General features: G+C 45.9%; 1 protein-coding gene across 2 annotated transcripts in view; it reads left to right on the top strand.

Moving 5' to 3' along the window:
- The first annotated feature begins 1,196 nt into the window (after positions 1 to 1,196).
- NPR3 (natriuretic peptide receptor 3) overlaps positions 1,197 to 21,061 on the top strand; it is a 45,141-nt gene continuing 25,276 nt past the window's right edge. The window contains exons 1-3 of one of the 2 annotated variants that reach the window (XM_074569305.1): positions 1,197 to 2,001; positions 6,747 to 6,869; positions 11,330 to 11,496. In XM_074569305.1, coding sequence (XP_074425406.1) covers positions 1,296 to 2,001; positions 6,747 to 6,869; positions 11,330 to 11,496 — 996 coding nt within the window. In that variant the 5' untranslated portion in view covers positions 1,197 to 1,295. The remainder of the gene's footprint in view (positions 2,002 to 6,746; positions 6,870 to 11,329; positions 11,497 to 21,061) is intronic. The other variant, XM_074569304.1, reaches the window with a different exon arrangement.

The following is a 21,061-nucleotide window of genomic DNA, read 5'->3' as shown; positions in this document are numbered from 1 at the left end:
ACTTTATTCTTTTTTCCAGAACAGGAGTGTCCATTTTAAGTGGACATTAACAAAATCTTAAGCATAGCAGCTTTATGGCCAGTAAGTAGAGCTGATCAGGGATGCATTTAACATGGTCTGACCAGTGAGGTCAAGGTAATTCAGAAAGTTGTTTTCCTTTTTTTTTCCCCCCAGAAAATAATCTCAGAATGGGACTTGTCTCCTTCACTGGGGAAACCTTTGCTCGGGATACGAAATTGTGTCTCTGAGACACAGCGAGTGGGAAGCGACATAAAATCACATCTGGGGCTCCTTGGCATGGGGATCTCTGAAAGACCCCGGAGGGATACAGGCAGGGGTCTGGGATCCAGTGCCGGACCCCCCATAGGGTTACGGGGGGATGCTGTCCCTGAGCACGGGCACCTTTCGGGGGGAGGAGATGGGATCCGGGCAGCCCTGCTGGTATACTGCAGCTGCTGCATCCCCCAGTGCTGACGCTGCAACCCCCCCCTTCCCCAAAACCCCCAGCCCTGCCGACCACCGACCCCTGAGTCCACGGGGACGGTGTGTCAAATGCTTCCCATACGCAGTAAAGTGCAGCTAACGCAACCCAAAAAAATATTTTAAAAAATTAAAGTGCCGTGGGATCCCTCACTCCGCGACCCCGGGGAGTCGCTCGGCGGGTCGGGCAGCAGCCGAGCGGGCGGACAGATGTACAGACGTCCGTCCGTAAGTGTTCTGTATGTGACACGGACATTCCCCAACCCGCCCCCTTTCCCGCCCGCCCCGCGGTGCCGGCAGCCTCGGTGCCCGCAGCCCTGGCCGTCGGGAGAGGTGTGCGGGCGGGCGGGGGCGCGGAGGGGGCGGGCGGGGCGGGCGGGAGCGGCCGGGCCGGCTCCTCCCTGCGCACAAACCCGGCCGCGCCGCGCCGCGCCTGCGGAGGGACAGCCGCCGCCGCTCCCGCGCTACTTAAGCGGGGAGGGCGCAGCCCGGCAGCCCCGGCCGGGGGCGGGGGGGAGGGGAGGCAAGATAATAATAATAACAATAATAATAATATCTATAAGAAAAGCAGAGCTGAGATGCTCCGTCCGTAACCCGCCGGCTGGGGCAGGTTGTGAATTCGCCAAACACCTGAGAAATAAAGCACGACCGAACAATTTCGAGGCGGGCGGGGAAAGGAGGAGGAGGAGGAGGGTGGTGGTAGTAGTAGTAGTATTAGCAGTAGTAGTAGTAGTGGTGGTGGTGGTGGTGGTCGGGGGGAACGAAGCACAAAAGTTTTGCCGGAGCCGGGGCGGCTGCGGGGGGGGGCGGGCGCGATGCCGCCCTGGCTGCTGGGCAGCCTCTGCTGCTGCCTGCTGGCGGCGCGGGCGGCGCTGGGCGGCGGCTCCGCGGGCGCGGAGGCGGAGGAGGAGAAGCTGATCCGGGTGCTGGTGCTGCTGCCGCAGGACGACGCCTACCTCTTCTCGCTGGGGCGGGTGCGTCCGGCCATCGAGTACGCGGTGCGGAGCCTGCGGGAGAGCGGCGGCGGGTTGCCCCCCGGCTACTCCTTCCAGCTCACCTACGAGGACTCGGCCTGCGGCAACCGCGCCCTCTTCAGCCTGGTGGACATGGTGGCCCTGCAGCGCCGGCGCCCCGACCTGCTGCTGGGGCCCGTCTGCGAGTACGCGGCGGCGCCGGTGGCGCGGCTGGCGGCCCACTGGGACGTCCCCATGCTGTCGGCGGGGGCGCTGGCCGCCGGCTTCGGCGCCAAGGGCGGCGAGTACTCGCACCTCACCCGCGTCGCCCCCGCCTACGCCAAGATGGGCGAGATGCTGCTGGCCCTCTTCCGCCATCACCAGTGGAGCCGGGCCACGCTGCTCTACAGCGACAGCAACCCCGAGCGCAGCTGCTACTTCGCCATGGAGGGCGTCCATGTGGTCTTCCAGGAGGAGGCCTTCCACATGGCCGTGCACAGCTTCGACGAGAGCAGCCGCCACCTCGACCTCGACGACGTCGTCCGCACCCTCCAGACCGGCGAGAGGGGTGAGTAGCGGCGGGGCGGCCGGCTCGGCTCCTCGGCGGCGTCCGGTGGTGGCTGGGGCGATGGGAGCACCGGGGAGGGAAGGTCCTGCGGGAGGGGGGAGTCACATCACGTTCCCACCCGCGGGGAAACTCATTGCTGTGCTGTGCCGGCATCCCCGGGCCAGGCATCCCCCGGCGGATGGGGGCCAGCTGCCCCGAGCAAAAGCTGTGCCCACAGAAGTTCATTAGAACTTTGCCTCCCGCGGCAGAGAGGGAGGAGGCTCACCCTCGGGGACCACGCTGGCAGGGTTTTGTGGCATAGTAAGAAATCAGCTTTCTGCGGCAGGCTGGCTTACCCAAAATTGCCCGCATCTGCAGAGCAGCAAATCTGTTGCTTATTCTCTGAGATTTTTGAAGTGATTCTCTGTAAGTTCAAAGTCTAAGCAAAGATGTTTTCTTCACACCCTGCTGTGTCTTGCTGCAGGGATCCTTTTCCCCGCTCCTGCCGTTGGGAGCCCTGTCGAGTGCTTCATAAATAACAAATGCATTTAGGGGAAGCAGTAATTTCAGGGGATGTGTGGATGCAAAACCCTGTGAGTGTGTGCAGTAATATTGCCACCAACTGTTAGCAAAACAGTGTGGAGATAAATGGCTTGTAAAACATCTTGGGAAGTCACCTCTGAGCTGGATGAACTGGCTTTGCATCATGAAGTAGTAAAACGCTTAAAGTGCTTTGGGATGTGCAAATTTGTAGTTAGATTTTGTGTTTCAAAGCGAGATCTTGCTGACCAATGTGTGGGTATGTGGGCTTATCAAAAAGGTGTTTTTTGTTAGAGGCTTTTAGCAGCCATAGGCTTCCCTGGTAAGTTATTGCAAAAAAAAGAAAAAAAAAAGAAAAGGTGTTTTCCAGGAGTGGACTGCAGGATCAAGTTAAAGAAAGTCCGTAGCTGTTTTCTGAAAGAGATGTAGATGCACAAAGTGCTTTGTACGATTTTTACATCCCTGGTTGTAGAATGTAAAAATAGCATCAAAATTGGACTGATAAAGATCATCCCGTGCGTGACTGGTGTTGCAGTGCTGAAGGCTGTGGACGGAGCAGCCTTGCGCTGCTGATGTCGTTACACTGCTGTGAAATACTTAATGTGCGCAGGAGCATGTGTGAGAGAACTGAGGTCTAATCGTATATGGCTCTTTAATTCTCTCTTCACTAAAGCAGGTGCTTAGAATAGAGCTTTCCTAGTAAGTACCGTTCAGGGAAATAACACTGAACGGAGAGAAAGACATGCGTAAGTGCCAGAGGAAACCGCTACGTAGGGAAAGATGCTTTTCTTTTTTAATCAGCCTGACTTTTGTGTGTGTGTTTGGCTTTCCTGATGCTAAGAGCACGGCAATATGCTTATGGCATGAAAAGATGAGTGTTCACCCTTAGTCAAAGGGGGCAGTGGCTGTGCTATGGGAGCATGACTGGTGGTTAAAGGCAAACCCGGCTCATCAGCCCGCGCTGACAGTCAGGGAAGAGAGGTTTGTTTTCAGCCTGGGCTTAAATGCTTTGATGAGCTGAGACCTTTGGTCTTACATCGTTCTGTAACTTGCAAATGACTGAACAAAAGCAGCCCTCTGTCATATTTCATTCCCCACCTTGTGCCCTGTGGGGTTCCCTCCCTCCATCTCACCTCTTCATTTGTCTTCTGGCTCATGCTGCTGCTGCAAAATGCAGCAAGTGGGGCCCTTCAGCTTCCACTTGTGTCTTTCAGACTTTAAAGACTGACCACAGGACTTGCCTGGCACGTTCCTCTGGGCCTGAGGGGGTGGTTCTGCCATTCACAACACCTTTCAGGCTGTCCCAGTACTTTAGAAGTCATCTATCATGTGAAGGATGCACCAGGTGCCTTAGCTGACCAGATGAGGTCTTCATTTGTCCTGGAGACTACTTGGAGGTCCCCCCTACGGGGCAGCAGGGCTTGTGGGCATCAGGGCACTGTCCAAAGCACTTTCTAGAAACGCTTGTGGTTGGTTGATTTTCTCACCAGATTTTAAGGGCTCCTGTGTTGTACCTACTGTGACACCATCCTGTGCTCTGACCCTGCACCTTCTCTGTCCCCAGAGACTGCTGTTAGTGGTGGTCGCACCTGAGTGGTGGGGCTTCCATGAGTCGCCTGGAGTGGGAGCGAGCTTTCAAGCAGATACGGGATTCCTGCTTGAAACTCTGCCAGGGTTGAAAGAGAAGCTGCCCCATCAGCTGTCCCGTGGGGAGCTGGGGCAGAGGCTGGCCCCGTGGACTGTATTGCTGCTGGCTGGGGCTTTGCGCTGAGCTCTTGGGGGCCTGAGAGGCAGGGGACCCTCAACCATGTACGCGTATTTGCCAGCTGCTGCCCGTTCAGTCCCTGCAGCCATTCCAAAAGACTCAAGTCCTGGAGCCACAACAAAATCATGATGAAAAATACAATGATAAAGGTTAACAACGTGTCTTCAGTGAATTTCATTCCTAGTTCAAGTAGGCTCCGTTAGCCACACTGCAGACTCGATGCGGTAGGCTCAGGTTAGCCACGATGGCCACAAACTCAGGACTGTGCTTAGACATGTTCTGCCCAAACACATAGTCCAAGGGATGTGCGTAGCGAAGGGAATGCTTATTCCTTTAACTGGAATTAAACTCTTAAGTATTTGCAGGATGAGTCAATAATCCTCGTCAATAAATTCAGAATATTAGTATTAGAATCACTGTGGTCTGTGTGTATTATACTGGAGGGAGAACATTTTGTGTGTGTTTGCACGTACACACTTGTATGTACACAATAGTGAGGTACAGATGCAGATTAATTCACATTTTTGGAAGATTTTGAGAGACATGCCCATAGTTTATTTGTTTCAAAATCTTGAAATATGTAATCTCTGCTCTCCTGCTGGGGTAAAAAGCACATCCAAATAGTTAATATTACTTCCCTTACATTCCTTTAGAGGCTTACAAAATATGATTTAATGTATCTTAAAGTAGTTTTTTTTCCCCACACACTTTTTTTTTTATTCCTTTTGCTCGAGGTCTTTTACTGGTGTTGTGGGAATCTCTTTGATTCCATCTACAGAGTACATTTTTATGATAGATGTGAATTATAAAGGCAAAGTGAAGGGAGAATTGGGAGGCCAGCAAGGAAACATTTCAAAAGGAAATCTCTCACCTATACTGAAATTAGGAACAGTGAGACAAATTTGTTCCTGATGTGTGTCTGGAAAAGATTTGATCCAAATTTTATTTTAAGAAAATTATTTTTCTTCTTTTCCTTCATGCTAATATACTTCACAATGGTCATGAAATATGTCTTGCTCTCTTGCTCTGGAAATTATTATATTGCTCTGCTGTAATCAGGAGGACAGAGCTATGCATGGTATAACTCTCCTGAAGTGTGGGGATGTACCGTACGTGACTCACCCCGGCAGCGCATCTGGAGCTTTATGCCTGTGATGGCATCCAACCAAAAAAGCGATGGGAGAAGATTCATTGTGTGCGAAAAGATTTGGCCTGTTTGGCCTTTTCATTTCTTATAATAGCAAACACTTCTACCCAGAAAAGCTGAATGTGGTTTTGATTCAGTTTTATTGTTGGGGTGAAAATATTTGCGTACATTATTGTAGCTTTTGAGCCCTGCCATGCGTGACGGTGTTCTTGGAAATGTGCGTGCAGTTGGTTTCAAGTCATCGTCCCAACAGGATCTCTTACAACTTTGCTGTGGAATATAACCCCAAAGCATTCACTGATAGAATGCTTTACTGTTCTCTCTGATGTCAGTAGCTTTGTACCCACAGTCCTGTGAACCTATATAAAAATTTATGGTATAAAGTGCTCAGTATGGGAGGTGTCTTCATGGCTGAAGACCTCACCTGAGTTCCTGCTTTCTCCTTGCAGAGAGAAGGGGTAGCAAGGGGAGTAGTTCCCCGTGCCCAGCAGGCTGGGGAACAGACCTCTTGACCACTGTTGTCACAGTGTGGATCATCGTGTCCACATGGAGGACACCTCTGGGATTGTAGGTCCCGTTGTAGCAGCAGAACCCCTGCTTGTCTCTTGGTCTGTGATAAATGAGGGTCTGTGGCGTTTAATCTTGTAACCACCTTTAATCTTAATGCTCAGAAAGTGGCACTCGCTTTTCCCATTTCTGAATATTAAGCATCCCATCAAAGGTTGTTTCCTAGGCTTATTATATGGTCTCTGGAGAGATTCGTACCACTGTCCCTGGATAGCTGCAGAGATGCTGCTCTACATTAACCGTAGAGAGGCAACAGATTCTAGTCCAGATACTTACACCTCAGATGTCTAAAATTTAGTTAAGGTAAATCTACACCAAACTGTTCAATGGAATGGAAATTAAAATGGTAATGTTGTTGTATCACCTTAATTCGTCAGATGGTCTTGTGTCCAGTTAGAAGTAGCAACAGAGGCTTATGGTTGCAATTGACTCTATGAATACATGCAGTTGAAGAAATTTGAAGCTAGGTCTTACCACATGTTGCAGGGGTAAAAAAACTTTGATCACACAGAGGCTCTAATTATTTTCAGAGGAGACAAGGCAGTAGGAAGCCCCTCTTGTGTTTGGTACCTGTCTTCTGTCAGGTGTTTGGGAAGTCAGTTTTGTTTGCCATCTGCGTTGTCATGTTTGTTGCAACACTGGGAAGACAGCTGGGGTCACTGTCTCTGGCAGCTTTCATGCTTAACAGGCTGTTCCCTGAAGTTCTTGAACTGCTTCTTATCTGTGTTTTCTGTTTTCTTCCACCAGTTGTAATCATGTGTGCCAGCGGTGACACAATCAGGAACATCATGTTGGCTGCTCATCGGCAAGGAATGACCAATGGGGACTACGCTTTCTTCAATATTGAACTCTTCAACAGCTCGTCATATGGTAATGCTTTTTGTGCCCAAGTATGTTGCAAAGTCTTCTGTAAGCCTGGTAATATTTTTAGATTTGTTAGCCTCAAAATATGCCACATGGAGTCCAGAATACACCACTGCGTCTCCCTGTTGTTGCAGTTACCTTCCACTTTGGCTGTGGTATTGCTGGCAAGGATCTTGTGGCTGTAGTTGCCACTGGGTGGATCACAAAATGCCAAATGCACTATAGGCATTACTTATTTAGTTACTTGTAGGGGAAGCAGCACCAGACGGAGACATTGGTTACATCAGCCAGGTGTGGATACTCCATGCTGCAGTGTGTGTGCTCAGCTCTAGGTGGCTTGGACCATCCCCAGCCTTGTGACTACCAAATCTCAGGACAGGGCTATTCCTGGCTGCCCGGTGGCCTGCAGTCGGTGCAGATGGCTGGAAGGAAGCACTAGCAGTGGCCGGAGCTGTGGGCAGCTGCAGGACCTGGGTTTCCAGAAGTCATCTCTGTGCTGGCGGTTCACACGTCTAATCCGCTGCAGCTTTTGATCAGAAACTACATCTGCAAAAACATTCAGCGGTGTTGTGTTGAAGGGAAATCACTGGACAGGACACAGACAGTCCAAATTTACTAGAGTAGCATGGATAAAAGTGTCTGATTCCACTCCTAAGTAAAAAGGATATGAGTTGTCAAATCAAAACATGACTTTAAGATATAAATCAAATACACTTGCTTTTTGGAATATAACTGCTATCAGTTACATTTGATACTATGTTAGTGCATGTCAGGGACTAAACTTGCTCTCAGCCGCTACAGAGCGAACTAATACTGTAGCAACGTATTTGCTGAATTTTAAACAACATCAGATGACTGAAGCTGAAGCAAGTTCATGCCTGAGAACTAGGTTTTGTTGAAGTGTCAACATGGCTTTTGAAAGGAGCAGCCTCTGTTGCAGGTGCAGAGAAAATAATCCCCCCCCTGCAGGCTGCATTAACTAATCCACTACAAAACCAAATTCATTTCAAATTGAAAATCAAGTGGGAGTTGACAAAGAACGAAAACTTGGGTTTTTTGCTTTCTTTCAAGCCTCAAAATGTTGACGAACAGGACCAACTGAATTCACAAAAGGATGATGTATTTTGTTTAATGAATCATTTGTTAAGTTGTGCATAAACTTTTTGTTATCCATGTACAGCCTCTGGGATTATTTCACAGTAAAGCAGTGTGGTTTGTTGAAAAGCTCTATAATGAATCTGTGTAACTGTTTGAATTCAGACATGGGGATACATACAGAAGTACAGATACTGCTACATGTATTGTATAGGTTAGGTAAAGAAGTGCCAAGTTTTTCAGGATAATAAGGAAATTACTTAAATAACTAAAAGACAAAGTTGCAGAATAAGATCAAAGCCAGTGGTTCGAATCAAGGTTTTCTTTTTGCTGAGTTGAATTTGGAGTGACTGTATCCCTTGTGGCATAAGCAAAACCATTTGGCATTGCAGCCTTAATCGGGACCAAAGCAAAAAGCTCAAGGTCAACACGTATCAGCAATCACAAAACCCTGAAGTTTTGACCCTTCTGTAGACCCTGGGAGCTTTGCAGGCTTGACTTTACTAGAAACCACTGATCAAATAACCCCTGTGGCTGCCAGTGGTGGCTTGTTACCTCTGCGCTACTACTGCATTTCATCTCACAGAGTAGAAGTGCATCAGAAGTGATTCATATGGCCTCAGGAACAAGTCTGTGTGTGAGCTGGGCTCCCTTTGGAGTCACAGGAGGGAATGCAGCACCCGCGGACAGCCTCACAGTGATGGGGGCGATACCACGTGGGAGCCTCAGCTCCATCCTCCTTTGCATCACAGTCTTCTTGTAGCTTTTTCAAGGGATTAATGAAAACTCTCTGTCTTTGGATGTAGTGTAGTTAGGATGTGGCATATCCTGACATTTCTAAGTAATAATTCTTTTAAACCAATTTTTTCTGTTTCTTTGGGGGTGTGTTTCCCATGAGGAGTGAAATGACTGTGCATCAGGAGTTGACTTTTGCGCAGGTGGTCATCACATGTGGAAAGCAAGCACAAAAGAGAAATGTAGAGAAATTCTCCCAAAATTCCTTGTTCCCAGTAGCTGGAGATACTAGATTATCTATGTTATAAAAGGTACAAAATCGAAGAGGGGGTGTGATTGGCAAATTGGCACTTTGCCTTCAAGTTCAGATGACCATATTGCAGTTTGTTGTTGCCCTCTGTTCTGAATATTTTTAATTTTTCAGAAGAGCAGAAGTATTAAATGCCAAGGCTGCAATAATTGCACATAAGTACTGTGGCAAGACAACCTCCTGCAAAATAATCCATAAAGGAATTTAAATATGTGAAATATTCTAGGAACGCTGTTATGCAAGTGTACCTTCCCTGCTCCCAGTGTCATGATTTTTTTAAAATAAATATGTATGGCGTTCAGGACAGAAACCTATTCACATTCTACCAGCACTACCATTTTTTTGTGTCTATGATCTCACTCTTTTTAGCCATTTCCATTTGTAACTACTAAGATATAGCAAAGCCCTCTGTGCTGTAGTCTCTGCTGTACTTCTTGTATACTGCACCTCCGAAATGCAGGTACGCAGCTGGGGCAGAGGCTTTTCAGCTTTGAGGCTCTGGCAGGGCTTGTACCCTCTTGCGGGGAAGCCAGCAAGATGTGCTAGCTTACAGTTGCCAGAAGTGTGTCGCTTTCTTTTTCAAAAGTAGTAACAAGGTCAGCGTGCAGGCACTGGAGGGAAGAGCCCTGCCTCTGGGGGCAAAACCGGATGGTGGGATGTTAGTTGTGCTGCAGTGTTTCCATCAGGTCTGATGAACAGGGTCCTGGCACAAGTAATTTTGACCAGTTAAAGTACAATTTCTTCCTAAAAGAATGAAATCGCTTCTGAAAAAAGAAAGTAAATTAAGAATTAGCAAGGTTCATGGTATTTATAAAGATGACAGTCCTAGCTGGTGCCGAGCTGCAGTAAATAAGGCTTTCTTGGGGTAGAAAAGAAAGGTAAAAGGGCTTGGGTGGTCCTGTGCCTCCCATCCTGTGCTGGGAGTGACAGGAGCTGCCCTGGAGCCAAAAGCAGCAGGAGGAAAGACTTGTCCTCCAGAGAGGTGCAGGTCCTTTGTTCTTTCCCCTGTGCGCCCTGAGGAAGCAGAGCAATTCTCCATTTACATTTGTTGTCAAAAAAGAAAAAGGGGGGGAAAAAAAAGTCCCAGCAGCAGTTCTGTGAGGACAAAGCGCAGGCTCTGTGTTCACCTGCTTTGGGGGGACCCAGGTTGTCTGCCTGTTAACTTGCTGTTACAGGTGTGCGATGCAGCTGGTAGTACTGTGCAAGGAGCACCGTGGCTTTGATGCTTGGACTCCATCTCCGTTAGCATCTCCACTCCCAAACCACTTGCTTCTCTTAGTCTAAATGACACCATGGTCCTCAACCCAAGCAAAGCAGCCACGTCCTCTCTCATCTCAGGGTCCCGTGTGCCTCCAGGTTGCCCTTGGGAGCTTAAGATTAGTCTTTACCTTGGCTCATTTAGCCGTGATGGGGTTTGTTGTTGAAAAAAGACTGTCTAGCTTTTAATTATTTGTAAGCATTTAGAGGCACACTGCTTAGGGCTATTAATGTTCCCTCTATGCCTCTTTTATTTATTGTTTATGTAGAATAGCACAAAGCCTGGTGCAGAGCAACATGGGCATTTCCACTAACCTCATAACGCTTTGGATCGGGGTCTTAGGACCTGCTAAGGTCAGGCCCTGTTAGGCAGGACTCCTCTGCTAATTAACAACCAGTCAGCTATCCTGATTTTTAAAAATCTGATTACTTTACTGGTGGTCTGAGTTAAATTGTTCCCTGCTGTGACATGAAACACGTGTAAATACAGCGTAGGCACAGGATCCCGTTTTATTTCTAAGTGTTTCTTTTCCACTAAGAGCAGGGCTGGTCTGGCAGCCACTGCACACATGGTTTGCTCCTTGACCGCAGTGGGAGAGCTGTCGGAGAAGTAGCTGCACCATCTGCCTTCCATGCCTGGTGACGATCATACTATTGACTTTATTGGTGCCTTTCTGACTGTCCAAGAGTGTTGCTGGTGGAGTGATATGTAACAAAAACCTTTGTGGTCGAATCCTCCCTCACTTATTCTAACTTAAATATTTCTGCGTTTGAGATCTGGCACATGTTTTTTGCTCTAAGATGTCTTCTCACACTTAGGCTTCATCCCACCCTTTAAAAATAAGCAAGCACAGCATGGGAGTAAAGTTGTCCTTCTGTTTGCACATTTACTTCCCACCAGCCGTTCCTCCCTGCCTGGTTTCCTGCACATCTTGGAACAGGTTCAGTTCTCCCTTTTACTCTGCCATCTCCCCATAGTGCAGGACAGGGGACTTCCAGGTGGAAAAAGGAAGGCAATCCTGTAATGGTACCTAAGTTGGAGCTGGAAATATTCTTGTTTTCCCCTTAGGAAATGGCTCTTGGAGAAGAGGAGACAAACATGACCTTGAAGCCAAGAAGGCATACTCATACCTCCAAACTGTCACTCTGCTGAGGACCGTGAAGCCTGAGTTTGAGAAGTTTTCCCTGGAGGTGAAAAGTTCTGTTCAGAAGCAAGGTCTGCACGAGGATGACTACGTAAGTGCTTGATGACAGGCTTCAGGTCTTAGCATCTTCAAAAACATCATCCTAATTAAAGCAAAAGTAGCAGTGAGACCTTATCAGGACAGTCACCTGGGTTCAGTTGTAAAATCCCACTGTTCACTATATAATATCTTTCTTTTTTTTTTCTCCATTTTTTCCTTTTTTTTTGTGGATAATGCAAATAGCAAGAATAGACATGGTCAAGGTGCACCACCATCCATGACCAGTTGTCCTGTGCTTGTTCCCTTGCTCATCAGCAGGAAGGCTGGGGAAAGGCAGATTGCTGTGTCTCTCTCCCTCTCCCACCAAGCACTTGTCTTTTTTTAACAGGCAGAGAACTATATTCTTTTTTGTTTTCTCCCAATAATTTTTTTTGTAGAATCAAATTTCAGCAAGTTACACTCTCTGTATTGCATCCAATGAAATTTTTCTTTATGTGAATGAGAAAAGTGGTCTTATTTCCCAACTAAGCATATTTAGGTTCTTGTTGCTGTTTATTTTAAACTGTATAAAATATCAGTATAGTCCTTAAGAGTTGTTTTAAGCCTAGGGGAGTGCCATTGTCATTCAGAGATGGATATGGGAAAGCATGTCTCTTTTTTATCTTTTTTAATCTCTCTAAATGTAGGAGGAAGATGCCTCTGAAAATTGCTTTTGAGCTACCAAGCTAGTTCATCAGGTGTTTTCATAGAAAAGTCTTCTGTGAAAGCAAGAATGTATAGCACATACCTATAGGGATTTCTGCATGCTGATACAAGTACTTCCCAGACAGTCAGCCTTCCCCATGATGGGGAGTAAACTTTCCAAATATGCTTATAAAGAAAAAAAGCTTGAAGAGTTTGGTCAGTCTTTACCTGTAGGAAATGAGAGCTAGGAATTTATGCCTGAAACTCAAGAAAGCAACCCAAACCACTCGTTTGCCAGCTCCCACTGAGGCACCTACCTCATCTCTTTGCTTTAAGCATTGTGTCCCTCACAGGTGGAGGCATCATTTTAGTTCAAAGCACAAGCTGATGAACTTGAATGTTGTGTTAATAAATGACCTTTCCTGCAGTTCATTGTATAACCTTAGCTGTCTTCAGAAAACCTGTGCTTCTTAGAATTTGAATGTATTTTATTTAAATATTTTAGTTAAAGTGGTTTTTGAATCACATCACTAGCTTATATTTTTTCTTGTGAAACTTTCAAAGTCTAGGCAGGCAGAAATAGTCTTTTGTTGGCATTTTTTGCCTTGAGTTACTGGAGAAACCCCAGCTGCCAAGTTCAAAGAGCTGCTTTCTGAAGAACCTGCTAAATGAGTTTTGAACAAGGCAGAGGACTGTACTTTGTGCTGTTCCTCCCTTTTCCCTCTATGTGCCCTTTTGCAGGTGTCACTTAGCAAGCTATGTACCTTCAAAATCTGCCATGTGCTCTTGGTTGTGGTTGGTGAGAAATGTGATTTTGAATATTAAAGAGCCAGTCATCCACAGCTGTGTGGCTTTTCTAGTCTGGGCAGTGTGACATCTCCTCAGATGAGAAAAATGTTAAACTGACGAGAGCTCAGGGTGCTGCCTGTGGGTGGTTTGGAGACAGGCAAGGGCGGGATGCTTTGCTGTTCTTTAGGATGCGGACTCACTGCAAACCCTATGCAAGTTCAGCGTTGATAGACATGGATAGGTGCAAGCACTGTTAAGGTCAAGCAGCAGTGGATCCACGAGAGAGCAAATCCCCCTGTGCCATTAGGGGGGAGATTTTGCAGGCTAATGTGTTTGTTGGGGACACTCCTTGCACAGTTGCATACCCACTGCCAGAAGTTCTCTTTTCTCTTTCCTTGCTCCATGGTTGATTGTGCAATCAGCCATCTGTACTGGCTGTCCCAGAGTGGGTGCCTTGCTCCCTACTGCCTTGTCCTTGACCACCTTCTGCCTGGTTCTGAGGGCTGCCTCTCCCTATATCCTGTTCCCACCTGTGATCCAGAGCTTTTCATCTTGCTCCAAGCACTCCCTCACCCAAAAATGTTAGTGTTTGCTAGGGCCAGGCAGTAGCATGGCGCCCCTCCTGCTGCTGCTGCCTCTCCTGCTCCTCTTCCTGCTCTTCCTTTCCCACTTGGCTTTCTGCGCTCTTCCCAGTCTCTTCTTGTCAGGGCAGATGGAGGACTTGTGATCTATGGACATCTACCATGGCTTCCTGCCATCTGAAACAGCAATCCTTGACTCACGGGAAGCTCGTGGTGGAGGCTGTAGGGATCTAGATTCCCTGTGGAGGAGCTACAGATCAATGGTTGTGGGGGAACGAGGTTTGCTTTTCATTGTTTATGACGAATTTTACATTTCCCCACTTCAGACAGTGGGAAAGAGGTGCTTCATACTCCCTTAACTGATTGTCCGGCTGCTGTGTTTGTAAAGGAAACATTTTGGGGCAGCCTTCAGGCTTAAGAAAAAAATCCATTTTAAAAACTAATGGGGAAAAATAAAAAGCCAAACTGAGGGCCAGCTAGTTCCTCTCTGAAATATATGTGGGTAGTGGGCACCTCATTAACAGTGCTTTTTTTTTGGCAGCATGGTGGAAGTGGCAGTTTTGTCCTGGGTGTTGGCTAAGCAAGGCTGTGGCCTCTAAGGGAAACTTGGGAGAGGTCCTTCAGCTGAGTGAGTGGGAAGTGACAGAGATGGATTTTTCTCTGCTGGATTCAGCTCCTGAAAACAAAACTGCGCAAAGATAGTTGGTGGTACGGTCCATCTCAAGTCCTGTCCACGGGTGTTGAAATATAATCCTCATCCTTTTCTGCAAGCTGTGTCCCAAGAGGATGAATTCAGGGAGGTTTGAATTTGAAGCATTCAGTGTTTCTGCTTCTCTGCGTGGATTCTTCCAGTGTCATGGGAAAATGGGGCCCCAGGTCCCTGGTCTAAATTATCTCGCAGTGACCCTAACTCAAACAAAAGTTGTTAGCGCTGCCATTTTGTCCTGGCCTTTTGCCAGCAGTATTCCTAAAGGCATTATTATCTACCAAAAAAGAATATCATAAAAATGGAAAATAAGCAGATGACAGAAGGAAAGATAAGGGAGACAGAAAGGGCAAAGTCCTAAAGCAGCAGCTGTCCAATTGCGGGAATGGAGAACACATATGGCCCTTGGATGAGTAACAGGTCAAAGATTGTTGTTGGCCATCTTCATCTCCAGCTGTGAAATCACACGGAAAAGCGAAAAACTTGTTGTGGGTATGTCCTTCCCAGGTCAGAAACTGCTGCTGTTTCTGCATGGGTGCTGTGCTTCTGCAGGGGGGAAGGCAGAAGAACCTGCGCCTTGGGAGTGAGCAGGAAAGTGTGGAAAGGGCGATTTCTCTGACTCCTCCAGGAATCTCCCTTGTGAAGGGAAAAGCTTCCTTAAACCCCTTTTAACTAAACAGCATCAAAAATAAGAGTGGCAGAGAGGTTCTGAGAAAGCATCTTAGAAGGGTTTGGGTAGGTAGTAGTTGCACAGAATGGGGCTAAAAATGATGACGTTCCCTGTCTGCAATGTCCCATTGCAACATCCCGTTGCAACAGCTGCCTGAGTCCGTCAGCAAATATTATTAGTTTGCTTGGTCATCACTTTTAGAGTCTGAAGGCAGTTACTGTCATGCTAATGTAACCCAAAGAACTGTGGGCTGAAGCATCAGATCTGTTCAGCCCTCATTTCAGCATTTAATGGTGTCATGATTTTTTTTTCAAGATACCTCCTGTAGTTCTGTAGACAGCCTGACCATTTTATCTCATGCCTACCTGGAGACTGACTTCGCTGCCAAAATAGCCAAAAAAAGAGGAATTTTTTCAGAAATCCATTCAGATATGGAGTTTAGGCATAAGGACGGTAGAATCACTTTAATAATATTACACAAATTATAGCAGTTTTCTTACATCTGTAGTGCTAATGCTTTACCAAGACATTAACAACATCATGTCCTGGTTTCTATAAACCAGCTGAGATCCTTGGTTTAATTGCAAAATACAGCACAAGCTGTGCTTGCAGACCTATAGCCTATGTGAGGCAGGCAGCAATGGGAACTGCATGCATTTATGTGAAGGAAGAATTTGAAACTGTCTCTGAATTGGTGTGTGAGTAACTCCCAACAGATACTCTAGTTAAAAATGTTTATGAATAAATAGTGTTTCAGTTAAAGTATGTGCATAAGCCATTTTTATTAAATAATGCCGAACACTTAATGAATTGGCAGTAGCCTGCAGTTTGGAAGCTCTTAATGCACCTTCTGTTCCTGACTCAGGCCTACGATTCAATAAATGCTTTTTTTATGTCCAGACCAATATTCTGAGCTGGGATGATTTTACAGCCTGAGATATTTGCTCTTCTGAGGTTTCAGACCACCCATGGCTTGTTTTTGTTTCTCATTTAAAAGCTGAAAATGTAACTAATTAAACAAATATTTCTGCTGTGTTAACTACATGACAGCATTGTTTGCGAGGTGGATGCGTGGGTTTTACCCTATCCACAGCCCTTTTCACACGAAAATGAGCCGCAGGAGAAGGGAACTGGAGCTCAATTTGCCTGTAAAGTTGTCTCAGTGAAAGAATGAGCTACATAGATTAATTAGATCAGTGAGATGCTACTGCCTATTAGAAAGGGCAAGTCTGTTTTATTTAACATTTTCAGCCCTCTGAAATGAGAAATAATCTGCATAAGAGCAACTGTTCGAGCTCCAACAGCTAACTACAAAAGCTATGTGGGGGGTAGCTGTGCTCATAAAGTTTATCATCTCATCCATAACATCCGTGCCAGACTCTTTCCCGTGTGTATTCCTTACGTCAGCCTTTTAATTAGGATTGTACACCAGCTAAGATAAGAGTTGGGAGAAGTGAGCAATTCAGTCCTGTCACTGAGAGAGCCACTGAAAATGTAACGTATTCAGCAGTGTACGTCCCGCTTGTCTTTTTTCAGGCACAGGCAGGCAAGATTAATGACAGGCAGGCTTTTGTGTCTCTTCTGACTACACCAGGATGGGAGAGAGTTTTAAGGAGATTTTTAAAAAAAAAAAAAAAAAGCCAACAAAAACCCCTCCCAACGAATGATTTGTTCAAATGAATAGGTCTTTTCAGCTGCTGGAGTGCTTTGCTAATTGTGTTCGAAAGAATAAAAGCAAACCACAAGCTGCTTTCAGCAGCCGGAAAAAACGGGTTCACATGCCAGCTTATTAACAAGATGAATTCTATTAGTAAAACATATTTAGGATTTTCGCAACCAGCCCTTCACCCTTTGGAATTAATGAGAGTTTCTTCAATTTCTGTAAGAGCAGTGTTGAACTCTGGACTGCTAAATTTGTTGAATACAGCAGATGCTTTTTTTTTTTGCTGAAGTTAATGCTTTCTCCGTGATGTGAAAGACTAGTGTCTTCCACATTGGGTTCTTAGGCAAAACTACAGTGTAATAGTATGTTTTTTGCCATTAACAGATGTCATAAAAGACAGTAAAAGAAAGAAAGAATTATACTTCTCTCTTCCAGTGGATTTCTGTTTAGTTTTTCTAGCCTGTCTAAGCACATTTTTGAAGCTGTCTTAAACCATGGAGAAGATAGTATAAAACTGTAGGTATATCTGAAAATAGTAACATCTGAACTCTCTGGGAATGTAGAAGTTTAAGAGTTGATCTTCTTATATATGTTGTATATTTTCCATAGCCCCATGTTTTCACTTGGGTTTCACAGATATTCACATTCCACTTTACTAAACAGACACTCAGACATTTACAGGCAAGGCACTCTCCCTTTGAAGTACTTGCTAGAAATACACCTTATTTTCCATTAATAAAGTGTGAAATATATATCTTCCAGCAAAGTTCATAACCTGTTTTTGTTTTTAATGCCTCTCCATGCTATTTGCATTGCTAATGATCCAAAAGCTAATTTATCCCACTGAGGTCTTGTTTTTATGTAAATTTTGTAGGATTTTTGATACTGGTATTAAATGGTCCTCAGGTTTGGCTCTGAGATGTTCGAATGAAGGCAACGGAACACTATACACCTTGTTTTGCACAAAATGTCACTAAAAAAACCAAAAGACCTTTGCAAACTGACTTTCTAGCAGCTAATACTTTCTTCTACAAGCCTTGTTCCCTGAGTAGCTTATGAGAATAGCTCTCAGTTGAAAGTTTCCTTTTTAACTGGAAAAAGCCTTCAGCTCAACAAGGCAGGAAGTGGGAGGTTCAGGTGAGGCAGTCCAGTGTCAGGATGCCCTTGCAGCCAAAAGCAGGGTGCTGTGCAGGCAGCTGGAAGCAGTTTTCTCATGGGAGTGATGTGTTTGCCAGGTGACTGATGGGATGCTCCAGCCTCGGCACTGCGGGTGCTGCGGGAGGGTTCACCTGCGTTGGTGGCCTCACATTGCGGTAACATGGACTGAATTGAGAGTTCAGTGTTTGAAGTCTGGCTTACTCAGTTTAATCGGAGAGTTTGATCGGGAGGGTGGCAAGGGTTGAGGAGAAGGAGCCACGTTTTGTTTAGGGGCATAAAGGAAGGACAGTTCTTCAAGGCCAGAAATGCATATTCCTTGTTTGAGAGCTCCAGGGCAGATGAGGTGTTGCTTCCATAGAGGCAGATCCCACAGTGAGGTGGTTGAGGGAAGCTTTCCTGTGCTCATTTGAGCTATTGATAATGGTAAAAATGATCCCGAATGACAGCTGGGCCAGGTCTAACTTTATGACATTTGGGTGACAAGTCTTCCTGGAAGAGCAGTATAAGTGGCAATCAGTAACACCTCAACTGTGTGGTCTCTTGCTACATTAGCACATCCATTTCTTAAGGCTGTTGGGAGGTTAAATAACATGAACGTAGCTCTGAGAATGACCCACTCTCCAGAGGGACAAATCTTTTACGAGGAGGGTGAGTCAAGTCACTCAGGTGTGTCAGCGCTGGCAGACCAAAGGCAGGCAGCAGGGCTTAGGCATGCTCTGCCTGGGCTGTGAGAGAAGATCAGCATACTGCTCTGCCAGCTCTCTTTTTTTTTTTTTTTTTCCCCCCAGTGGATATTTAGCAATTCCTCTATTGCAGAGGGGTTAATGTAGCTACCCTGTGAGGATGGGTTGTGTGAATAAAGGCAGTGGTGTTCTTGTGCACGCATGGAGCCATAGGAACCCACAGGAGGATACTCACAACTTGCCTTCTCTCTATAGTAGATATTTTTTTCATTAGAAAGAGAAGCCTGAGACAAAAATCAAAAGGTTTAGTCCATTCCAAGAAGAACTAATATATCAAGGCATATTGAAAAGACAAGGACTGTCTGTGTCCCAGAGCAAGTGAATAAGAGGGGCATGAGAAAGGGGCGCGGGACAATGGGAGGAGGGTAGGTGAGGAGCCCTGGGCACCCTTTGCTCGGTGGCTGGGAACAAGGCAACATTCAGTAGGCAGGAGGACATTTACATTTGATGGGACCCACATTTGTGCAATGCATCCAGTTAGCCCACCAGACTGCAGACTACAAAATACTGTAGAAAGCGAAATGAAGCAGGATCTCGGGGATTGGACAGTCAATAAGGAAACAAGAAGCTAAACGAGTGGGGGTTTTGCCTTTTGGAGGGACTGTAAATCCTCAGATTTTGAGGTGTTAACTACCGTGCTGCTGCTGGAGGGTGGGAGGACAGGTTGCGGGTGTGTAGCTGGAACACTACTGCCTGCTGACAGGTACACATAAATACCTTTCAAGATAGCTGCTGTACCTTTCCTTTCCCCTTGCTAGTGGGATCCTTGCAGGTATGCCAGCGAAGGGATGGTTAATCAACCAGCTGAACACCTCTTGTCAAATATCCAGTATCGGAAAGAAAATAATAAAAACAAGTCATTAGTTTTTAAGTTATGTGGAATGGAACCATGATTAACAGCAGCGTAAGGGTTTGCATTAGTTCCATGCCAAGGTTTACAAGTTTGTATGCCCATTTACCCTGGTATTTAATAAAAGGATCATTCGTCATGGCAACCTCAGCCTCAGGTGGGCTCTTCTGGCAAATGATTTACTCCCAGCCCAGAGGTACCCCAGGTATTGGCAGGTCACCCCTCTCCCCCAGCACCTGGGTTTCAGCTCCGGGGCTGCGCACCCTGGGATGCCCTGCAGACAGGGCAGGGGAAGGGTGGAGTTCAGGTTCCCTGAAAGCAAGGATTTGATCCTGAATTTCTCTCATGCTAGCACAGCAGTCATAGCCCCCGGGGTTTTTAGATAAAAGGGGCAGAGGATTTGACGGGACTGGCTCCCTGTGGGGTTTTCGTAAAGGCTTGACTGCGTCTCCGCAGCGGGGAGTTCCTTACCTGCCTGCGTGAGAGCAACGGGGTCACATCCATCCCTCATTCTCCTCTGCTGGTAAGGGTGAGGCAGGGTGCTGGTGCTTATGAATCCTTGTTTTGTGTGCCTCATTTTTGCCTGGTACTGAATAAGGAGCTTAGATGACTAATCCCAGCTCCGAGCATACTTTTGAGCTAAGCACCGCTTTTGGCTGTGCCTAAATCATCCGTGTTTATCCAGACTTTAAGACTGTATTTAAAGCAAACGCTCTGCTAGGTAGCCTTTGCTAACCTGCTGCAAAGCAGAAAGCAGATGGTTGTTTCATTAAATGGCTTTTTACCCCATTGAAGATTCCGTTAGCCCACCCTCATGCTATTTATTCACCAGCTGGTGTAGTGCAGGTAAATTCAGTTTGAACATGTGAGTTTTCTCACCAGTGATGATATAGTGATTTTTCTCTGAGTTTTGCATGAGAACTGATGTGATCTTGAGAGTTTTTAGTGTAAAAAATAAAATATTTCCATGATTTTTGTGGTTTGGTGATAATGTTAGAAATCCAGAACCCAAAACAATTGCACATTGTACAAGGATAAACATTTAACAAAAAATGTCCTTCCTGTTTGTCCTTGCTCTGCATTTATTTAAGCCAGTTAGCTTATTTTAGCAAGTGGAACTGATTTTTTCAGATGAGTGACTCTGTCATCCTGAAAACTGAAATATTTTCCTGCTTGAAAAACAAACTTGCTCACTGACATTTACAACTTAATATCTAATGAAAGGACTGGAGGGTTTTTTTGGTTACTAGGTGTTTATCTGCAATTAAAATGTCCCAACGGTTGCATAATGCTAACTTAAAATGTAAGCATTCATTACAACTGTATAGCAGGTTATCATCAGACTACCAATGGGGTCCTTAGAAAAATCTATTTAAAACAAGCACACTTTAATTTCTGTGTGTGTTCAGCTGAAAAGAGTAACTTCTTTAATATCTCTTGTGTTTCACCACTGTGACTAGAAGTGTGATTTCTGAACATAGTTTTGTAACTCATCACATGAATCACTACAGAGTTTGTTAGGAGGCAGGAAATCCTAAAAAAAGTAGAATGGTTCATTTTTAAATGACAGCTGTACCTTTTACAGAAAAGATCCCTTCAGTATTCAAGCAATGATAATACAGTGCTGTGTGCCAATCCTTTGCATTGGCCATTTATCTGGAGTTAGAGGTGTATTACGAACACGGGAAGGTGGTTTTCACCTTAACTGCAGGAGCACATTAACGCATTCTCTAATTCTGTTCTCTTCCTTGATAGGGCCTGGAGCCCTTTAGA

The sequence above is a fragment of the Larus michahellis genome, chromosome Z (genome assembly GCF_964199755.1).
Source record: "Larus michahellis chromosome Z, bLarMic1.1, whole genome shotgun sequence".
In the NCBI taxonomy this organism is placed as follows: Eukaryota; Metazoa; Chordata; class Aves; order Charadriiformes; family Laridae; genus Larus; species Larus michahellis.
This window is presented reverse-complemented; position numbering and strand designations above follow the sequence as displayed.